The sequence below is a fragment of the Stegostoma tigrinum genome, chromosome 38 (assembly GCF_030684315.1).
Source record: "Stegostoma tigrinum isolate sSteTig4 chromosome 38, sSteTig4.hap1, whole genome shotgun sequence".
NCBI lineage: Eukaryota > Metazoa > Chordata > Chondrichthyes > Orectolobiformes > Stegostomatidae > Stegostoma > Stegostoma tigrinum.
In genome coordinates, this window is record NC_081391.1 from 19,678,867 (window position 1) to 19,689,201 (window position 10,335).

Consider the following 10,335-nt stretch of genomic DNA (forward strand, 5'->3'; position numbering starts at 1 on the left):
CACCAACTCTTGGAGCATCCCTCCCAGACCCATCCCCCCATAACCCACCTAATGTATGGGCAACTTAGCATGGCCCATCCACCTAGCCCGCACATCTTTGGACTGTAGGAGGAAACCGGAGCAAATCCATGCAGACATGGGGAGTCTCCTGAGGGTGGAATTGAACCCAGGTCCCTGGTGCTGTGAGGTAACAGTACTAACAGTACCACCCAGCTGAAGTGTAACCAAAAACACAGCAAAAGGATTTTCAAATGACTGGAAAGCAGGACATTGCCAACAACTAATACAGACGTGGCCAACAGACCCCACAGCAATGCAAAATAAACAAAAAGTCTGTTAAGGGCAACGCTAACATCAAAAGGCGAGGAGAGAGGGTTTAGGGAGAGACGGAGGGGACTGAATAAGAGTGCTGCTCTAAAACTCGCAGTTCGATGAGTGTCACGTCCTCTCAATCAACTCTGGGGAGCTCCTGGTTGGCCCTTAAAGGGACTTCCATTTCCAACACTGCGACAATGGGCTGAATGTCCTCCTCCTGAATGATGAATCCTCAACATGCTTCCCGACTCCTCTCCTTTTCCAGGACAACACCAAGAACTTCAGTCGGGCGCCCTCGTGGCGCAAGCGGTTTCGGGCAAAGGAGATGCGAGACATGACCTCGGACACATCGGAAACGCTGCCGGCCAACTTCCGAGTGACCGCGGCCGCCATCGCATCGCAGAGCGTGCAGCTACGGAAGGTGCAGCCAGATAGTAAGTACCCTCCAGCCCGGTCACCTTGGCCTCGTTGAGGGGTATCAGGCGAGCCCTGAGGGAATCGGGCCCGGCTCACTCAGGTATGGAACCTCGACGGTAGTGTACCAAAACTGTGAGGCGAACAGAAACGTGTTTCTATTGCTCCTTTCACATTATCAAGACCCTCCCCTCAAGGTGCTTTCCTGCCATTGAGCTGTGGTCATCATTGTCATGTGATCATTATGGCAGCCATTTTACACTCAGTAAGTTGCGACAAATAGCAAACGTGATCATGCCCAGATGGTCACTTTTTTACTGATGTTGACTGAGGGATAAATACTGACCAGGGTAGTGGAGAGAATTTCCTCCGACAGTGCGGCGCTCCCTTAACACTGACCCTCCGACAGTGCAGCACTCCCTCAGCACTGACCCTCTGACAGTGCCCACTCTCTCAACACTGACCCTGTTACAGTGTAGTGCTCCCTCAGTACAGACCCTCCGACAGTGCCCACTCCCCCAGCACTGACCCTCTGACAGTACCCACTCCCTCAGCCCTGACCGTCCGTCGGTGCCCGCTCTCTCAACGCTGACCTTATTACAGTGCGGCGCTTCCTCAGTACAGACCCTCCGACAGTGCCCACTCCCCCAGCACTGACCCTCTGACAGTACCCACTCCCTCAGCCCTGATCGTCCGACAGTGCCCACTCTCTCAACATTGACCCTATTACAGTGCGGCGCTCCTTCAGTACTGACCCTCCGACAGTGTGGCACTCCCTTAGCACTGACCCTCCGACAGTGCGGCACTGCCTCAGTACTGACCCTCCGACAGTGCCAACATTCTCAGCACTGACCCTCTGACAGTGCCCATTCTCTCAGCACTGACCCTCCGACAGTGCAGCACTCCCTCAGCACTGACCCTCCGACAGTGCGGCTCTCCCTCAGTACTGACCCTCCGACAGTGCGGCGCTCCCACAGTACTGACCCTCCGCAGTGCGGCTCTCCCACAGCACTGACCCTCTGACAATGCAGCGCTCCCTCAGTACAGACCCTCCGACAGTGTGGCACTTCCTCAGCACTGACCCTCTGACAGTGCCAACTCTCTCAGCACTGACCCTCTGACAGTGCCCACTCTGTCAGTACTGACCCTCCGACAGTGCAGCACTCCCTTAGCACTGACCCTCCGACAGTGCGGCACTGCCTCAGTACTGACCCTCCGACAGTGCCAACACTCTCAGCACTGACCCTCTGACAGTGCCCATTCTCTCAGCACTGACCCTCCGACAGTGCAGCACTCCCTCAGCACTGACCCTCCGACAGTGCGGCTCTCCCTCAGTACTGACCCTCCGACAGTGCGGCGCTCCCACAGTACTGACCCTCCGACAGTGCAGCGCTCCCTCAGTACTGACCCTCCGACAGTGCGGCTCTCCCACAGTACTGACCCTCCGACAGTGCAGCGCTCCCTCAGTACTGACCCTCCGACAGTGCGGCTCTCCCACAGCACTGACCCTCTGACAATGCAGCACTCCCTCAGTACTGACCATCCGACTGTGCAGCGCTCCCTCAGCACTGACCCTCTGACAGTGTCGTGCTCCCTCAGTTCTGACCCTCCGACAGTGTGGCACTCCCTCAGTACTGACCCTCCGACAGTGCGGCGCTCCCACGGTACTGACCCCTCGACAGTGCGGCTCTCCCACAGCACTGACCCTCTGACAATGCAGCGCTCCCTCAGCACTGACCCTCTGACAGTGTCGTGCTCCCTCAGTTCTGACCCTCCGACAGTGTCGCACTCCCTCAGTACTGACCCTTTGACAGTGCGGCACTCCCTCAGTACTGACCCTCCGACAGTGTCGCGCTCCCTCAGTTCTGACCCTCCGACAGTGTGGCACTCCCTCAGCACTGACCCTCCGACAGTGCGGCACTCCCTCAGCACTGACCCTCCGACAGTGCGGCACTCACTCAGCACTGACCCTCTAAGACTGTGGCGCTCTCTCAGCACTGACCCTCTAACAGTGCGGCACTCCCTCAGTACTGACCCTCCGACAGTGCGGCACTCCCTCAGTACTGACCATCCGACAGTGCAGCGCTCCCTCAGCACTGACCCTCTGACAGTGTCGTGCTCCCTCAGTTCTGACCCTCCGACAGTGTGGCACTCCCTCAGTACTGACCCTCCGACAGTGCGGCGCTCCCACGGTACTGACCCCTCGACAGTGCGGCTCTCCCACAGCACTGACCCTCTGACAATGCAGCGCTCCCTCAGCACTGACCCTCTGACAGTGTCGTGCTCCCTCAGTTCTGACCCTCCGACAGTGTCGCACTCCCTCAGTACTGACCCTCCGACAGTGCGGCACTCCCTCAGTACTGACCCTCCGACAGTGCGCCGCTCCCTCAGTACTGACCCTCCGACAGTGCGGTGCTCCCTCAGCACTGACCCTCCGACAGTGCGGCACTCCCTCAGCACTGACCCTCCGACAGTGCGGCACTCACTCAGCACTGACCCTCTAAGACTGTGGCGCTCTCTCAGCACTGACCCTCTAACAGTGCGGCACTCCCTCAGTACTGACCCTCCGACAGTGCGGCACTCCCTCAGTACTGACCCTCCGACAGTGCGCCGCTCCGTAAGTACTTAACCTCCAACAAGACGACATGAGAATGTGTTTGATTGGGAGAGACGAGAGATGCGGGACACTCACAGGAGGGGATAGAGAAAGACAGACAGATGATGGTGGTGGTTCCAGAGATATGGAGAGAGATACAGAGAGAGAGCAAAACATGCCATAAGAGGAAAGAGAGAGGGAGAGACACACGCACACACAGGGAGAGAGAGTGAGAGAGAGAGAGACACACACACACAGGCAGAGAGAGAGAGAGACACACACACTCGGAGAGAGGGAGAGACACACACTGAGAGAAAGAGAGAGACAGAGAGAGAGAGAGAGAGAGAGGACACATGCCCACACAGGGAGCGAGAGAGGGAGACACACACACACACACACACACACACACACAGAGGCAGAGAGAGAGGGAGAGACACACACACACACACACACAGAGAGAGAGAGGGAGAGACACACACACACAGGGAGAGAGAGAGAGGGGGAGACACACACACACAGGGAGGGAGAGAGGGACACAGGGAGAGAGAGAGGGAGACACACACACACACACACACACACAGAGGCAGAGAGAGAGGGAGTGACACACACACACACACACAGGGAGAGAGAGAGGGGGGGAGACACACACAAGGAGAGAGAGAGAGGGGGAGAGACACACACACAGGGAGAGAGAGAGAGGGGGAGACACACACACACACACACACACACACACACACACACACACACACAGGCAGAGAGAGAGGGGGGGAGACACACACAAGGAGAGAGAGAGAGGGGGAGAGACACACACACAGGGAGAGAGAGAGAGGGGGAGACACACACACACACACACACACACACACACACACACACACACACAGGCAGAGAGAGAGGGAGTGACACACACACACACACACACACACAGGCAGAGAGAGAGGGAGTGACACACACACACACACACAGGCAGAGAGAGAAAGAGGGAGAGACACACACACACACACACACACACACACAGGGAGAGAGAGAGAGGGGAAGACACACACACAGGGAGAGAGAGAGAGGGGGAGACACACACACACACAGGGAGAGAGAGAGAGGGGGAGACACACACACAGGGAGAGAGAAAGAGGGAGAGACACACACACACACACACACCCACACAGGGAGAGAGAGAGAGGGGAAGACACACACACAGGGAGAGAGAGAGAGGGAGAGACACACACACAGGGAGAGAGAAAGAGGGAGAGACACACACACACACACACACACACACACAGGGAGAGAGAGAGAGGGGAAGACACACACACAGGGAGAGAGAGAGAGGGGGAGACACACACACAGGGAGAGAGAAAGAGGGAGAGACACACACACACACACACACACACACACACAGGGAGAGAGAGAGAGGGGAAGACACACACACAGGGAGAGAGAGAGAGGGAGAGACACACACATACAGAGGGAGAGACAGCCAGATGCAGAGAGGGAAAGGAGCAGAGGAAGTCCATACCGTAACTGACCCAGTTAAGTGAATGCTGCAAATGTCTCCAGAATTGGCAGCGTGGAGGAACAGAGGGATCTTGGTGTGCAGATACATAGATCCCTTAAAATGGCCACCCAAGTGGACAGGGTTGTTAAGAAAGCATATGGTGTTTTGGCTTTCATTAACAGGGGGATTGAGTTTAAGAGTCGTGAGATCTTGTTGCAGCTCTATAAAACTTTGGTTAGACCGCACTTGGAATACTGCGTCCAGTTCTGGGCGCCCTATTATAGGAAAGATGTGGATGCTTTGGAGAGGGTTCAGAGGAGGTTTACCAGGATGCTGCCTGGACTGGAGGGCTTATCTTATGAAGAGAGGTTGACTGAGCTCGGTCTCTTTTCATTGGAGAAAAGGAGGAGGAGAGGGGACCTAATTGAGGTATACAAGATAATGAGAGGCATAGATAGAGTCGATAGCCAGAGACTATTTCCCAGGGCAGAAATGGCTAGCACGAGGGGTCATAGTTTTAAGCTGGTTGGTGGAAAGTATAGAGGGGATGTCAGAGGCAGGTTCTTTACGCAGAGAGTTGTGAGAGCATGGAATGCGTTGCCGGCAGCAGTTGTGGAAGCAAGGTCATTGGGGTCATTTAAGAGACTGCTGGACATGCATATGGTCACAGAAATTTGAGGGTGCATCCATGAGGATCAATGGTCGGCACAACATTGTGGGCTGAAGGGCCTGTTCTGTGCTGTACTGTTCTATGTTCTATGTTCTATGTTCTAATTCAGCTGGCCTTTATTTTCACTGATATATTTTTGTTGTAAACTAGGTAACCCCTCAGGGACACCGCGAGCTGACACACCATCAATACGGACGTACTCGTGCTAGCATCACTCAGCGAGTAAGTGTGAGCCAGGCACACAGTGTTGGCATTTACCGAGCTGTGTGCTTTCAAACTTGGAGACAATAGGATTGAGTTGTCCAGTTCATCATAGCTCAGAAGTGGCAATGTTCACCGACAATTACACAATATTCAGCAAAATTTGTGACTCCTCAGATATTGAAGGAGCCCGTGTTCAGATGCAGCAAGATCAGGGCAGTGTCCAGGCTTGGGCTGACAAGTGGCAAGTGATGTTCACGCCACACAAATGCCAGGCTGTGACCATCACCAACAGTAGACAATCTAACCACAGCCCCTTGACATTCAGTGGTATTACTATCATTGAATCACTATCAACATCCTGGGGGTTTACCATTGACTGGAAGCTCAACTGGACTCACCATTTAAACACAGTGATTACTGGGGCAGGTCAGGGTCTAGGAATACTGCAAGTAATTCCCCTTCTGACTCCCACACAGCCATCTACAAGTCAGGAGTGTGATGGAATACTCCCCACCTGCCTGGATGGGTGCAGCCCCAACAACATTCAAGAAGCTCGACACCATCCAGGGCAAAGCAACCTGCTTGTTTGACATCACATCCACAAGCATCTACTCTCTCCGCTACGGATGCTCAGTAGCAGCAGTGTGTGCTATCTACAAGATTAAACGCAGAAATTCACCAGAGATCCTCTAGCAGCACCTTCCAAACCCCCAACCACTTCCATCTAGAAGGACAAGCAGATACATGGGATCATCACCCCCCCTGTAAATTCCATCCAAACCACTCACCATCTTGAGGTGGAAATATATTGCTGTTCCTTCAGTGTCATTGGGTCAAAATCCTCAAATTCTTGCAAGTTCATAGTGGGTCAGCCTGCAACATGTTGACTGTAGCAGTTCAAGAAGGCAGCTCATGCCCACCCTCTCCAGGGGCAACTAGGGATGGGCAAGAAATGTGGACCCAGCCAGTGACAGCACATTGGGTGAATGAAAAATTAAACTTGGTAAATCAGGAGCGAACTCTCCGAAAGGTTCTGCATGAAATGTTTTCCCTTTTGCTCCCGCAGATCTCGAGGGGATTGTGATGAGTCGCTGTCATGCAGTTAATTGTGGCTGGAAGAATTGAAGAACCAGCTTCAAGAACTATCACAGAACTGACCCGACTGTTAAAAGGGGCAAGAGAACCCCCACCCCTGCCACCACCATCTCCCCTCGCCCCTATCCCCAGTGTTGCTCCCGAGAAGAGTGGGCGACAGGGTGGAGAGGTTGTTCCATTCCTTTGGTGACTCTGTTTTCATTTTCTGGCACTCCGTGGGTCCCACATCTAAGGTCAATCACCCACCATCCCTCCCCCCAAACTCTACTCCCCCCCACCCGCCCCCAAAACCGTAAGCGGGACTGAGCCACAGTCCTGGCCTGAGGCCTGTGGGTGACTCAGGGGTACACAGCAGACGTTATGGCACAAGTTTAAGGTATGGTCCTGTTTCGGGCCCTGGGTGTAAATACACCGGTCAGCCCCGCCCCGCCCCGCCCTCCCACGGCCACATTTCCTTCCCACCCCTCCCACAAAGTGCTGGGATTTCTTTTTCTCAGAACTCTTGCTGTGCCGGGGACAGTTGCCTTTGAGAGTTTCTTCGTTTATTTTAAAATCCAGTCGCTCCTCCTGGGCTTGCACTTGGCCTCTGTGTGTCCCTGCCCAGCGTCAGCCTGTTCATGCTGCACACACAGTGTTCTCTCTCCCAACCCTACACACACCCACACACTTACACTCACACACCCCTACACACGCACACACTCACACACACACACACACACACACACACACACACACACTCACACACCCCTACACACACACACTCACACACCCCTACACACACACTCACACATACTCACACACCCCTACACACATACACCCACACACACACACTCACGCACACACACACATGCGCACACTCACACACCCCTACACACACACACACACCCCTACACACACACACACCCCTACACACACACACACGCACACACACAAACACACACGCACACACCCCTACACACGCACACACTCACGCACAAACACTCACACACACCCCTACACACGCACACACACACACTTACACACCCCTACACACACGCACACACACCCCTACACACACACACACTCACACACAAACACTCACACACACCCCTACACACACGCACACACACCCCTACACATGCACACACTCACACACACCCCTACACACACACTCACACACCCCTACACACGCACACACCCCTACACACGCACATACTCACACACACACACACCTACACACATACACACACGCACACTCACCCACACACCCCTACACACACACTCACATGCACATGCCCCTACACACACACACACATGCCCCTACACACACACACACACACACTCACACCCCTACATAGTCACACGCACACATCCCTACACACACACACACTCAAATACATACGCCCCTACACACACACACTCTTGCACGCGCACGTCCCCACACACACACGCACATACTCACTCTCACGCATACGCCCCCACACACACACCGACACACACTCACATGCCCCTACACACACACACACATGCCCCTACACACACAAACTGAATCACACACGCACACACACAAGCACACGCCCCTGCACATGCACACGCCATACATACACGGACACGCATGCACACACAGTCACATAGACATATGCACCCACACGCACACGTGTGCACACATGGTGTCACTCCTTGCCTTCAATTAACTGAGCTCCTGTTTGATGCAGTGATTATTGTCTGGGCAGCAGGCTCAGGGACACAGATAGACAGTTTGTCAGTGAGTGAGCTTTCTACAGGACATTACTGTGCCTGTCAGGGAGGGTTTGATGGGGTCATTGTAGAGGAAGTTTTACTTTCATTTTAAAAGAGAGAGCTTTACTCTGTATCTTATCCCGTGCTATCCCTGTCCTGGGAGTATTTGATGGAGACAATATCAAGGGACATTTAACTTCTGTTTAAAAGAGTGGAGGGAGCTTTACTCTGTACCTAACACATCTTGTAGTAGTCTCTCTCTCATTTCTGTATAGAAAGGGGGAGAGCCCTGAGATGCTGGAGCAGAATGGTCTGTGTCACTGTGAGTGACAGTTGTTGCTGATGTTAGTTAAAGCTGTCAAAGAGAGAAATGGAGGAAGTCTGCTGCAGCTCTCGGCCCAGGCCCGAAGCCTGCTGTTGTCCAGGGCAGCTTTTGCAGGATCTTTCATACAAAACAGCTTGGCCTATGCCTCTCTGTCATTCTTGACCATAATTTATGGGCTGACCTTTGGCCTTCTCCAGCCTAGACTGGGTTCGCCTGGTGACAGGATCTTGTTGGGGGAGGGGGGGACAGTTTTACTGCAGAATTTCTTCCATGAGTTGTTTGCTCTTAGCCCCCATTTAGCTTCCATTTCGATGCTTTACCCTCTCCCCCAACACACACACACACACACACACACACACACACACACACACACACACACAGTCGCACTCCCCTCCTAAGGACCCTCAATAGCTAAAAATGTGCTTTTTTTTAGTTACTATAATAATGTCAGGCTTTGAGAGCAAGCAGCAAGACAGTGTTGGAGGCTTGTTGCGGGGTGGGGGGAGGTGTGTGGAGTTGGAGGGCATTTCACAGGGTGCACTTCCTGGAGCTGTTGAGGCAGGTGGTGGTGGTGGGAGGAAAGCGGGGCATGGGGGGTAGGGGGTCACGTTTGTGCAGAAGAGGAGGTGGTTGGGGGTAAGGTTCCAGGGGAATTGGAGCAGAATCCGATCACTGGCTTCGCTCAAACTGCCCAGGGTCATGTCAGTGACCAGGCAGCTCTAGGCCTGGGATCACCCTGTGTAGCCCTGAACCCCAGTTTTCCTGGGATGATGCGCGAGCCGGTCTGTCAGAGCATTCCTACCCACCTCAGTACTGGTACCCATCCATTGCAGCATCAGCTAATGCTTTCCCCAATTTCCACACTCTGTATCCAGCCCCAGGCCCCCCTCTTGTTTTAAATTCCATCTCCACTCTGATACCACCGTCCTCCTTCTCTGAAATATGGTCTGTTCAGTCCTTGTTGAAAATGTAAATTAAGCTTTGCTGTCAATGCATTGATCGCTGTTAAGCCCTGAGGTGTTTTATTTTGTAAATGGATGTTTACTGTATTTATTTAACTCGTGTAATGTTCAGTCATTGGTCTGGAACATTCTTTTGAGATTTACTTGCTCATTTTTACTTATAACGACTGACAAGGAAAGGAATCTCTGTTTTTTATATTGTCCCAAACCTGCTCCATCGTCTCGTCTGTTATTATTAATTTATTCGTGCTCCGCGCGTTTCCAGGTGAGTGTATTTAATGTATTTACATAAAGGTCTGTGTCCAAACTTCAAAATATTCCTGGCTCCTTTATTGACAAGACTGTCCCTCCGGAACAGTGTGACTGGAATACAAGGTGGAAAAATTGCGGAGATTATCTACTTTGGTCAGAGGAACAGAGGTGCGGAAATGGTAAGAGGTTGAAAGAGCGTATTTCGATGTGTCTAGGGACTTGTTGAGATGAACACGCAGGTACAGCAAGCTGTGAGGGGGGCTATTGGAATGTTTGTCTTTATCACAAGAGGAT

At 53.1% G+C, this 10,335-nt stretch overlaps 1 protein-coding gene across 7 annotated transcripts in view; it reads left to right on the top strand.

Annotated features, from left to right (window-relative positions):
- The window catches only part of ppfia3 (PTPRF interacting protein alpha 3), a 151,718-nt gene extending 144,663 nt beyond the window's left edge, over nucleotides 1-7,055 (top strand). For 3 of the 7 annotated variants that reach the window (XM_059640440.1, XM_059640443.1, XM_059640441.1), the window contains 3 exons: nucleotides 581-749; nucleotides 5,635-5,706; nucleotides 6,755-7,054. In XM_059640440.1, coding sequence (XP_059496423.1) covers nucleotides 581-749; nucleotides 5,635-5,693 — 228 coding nt within the window. In that variant the 3' untranslated portion in view covers nucleotides 5,694-5,706; nucleotides 6,755-7,054. Of the gene's footprint in view, nucleotides 1-580; nucleotides 750-5,634; nucleotides 5,707-6,754 lie in introns of all 7 variants that reach the window. The other 4 variants (XM_059640439.1, XM_059640444.1, XM_059640442.1 and 1 more) reach the window with 3 other exon arrangements.
- The last annotated feature ends 3,280 nt before the right edge of the window (nucleotides 7,056-10,335 follow it).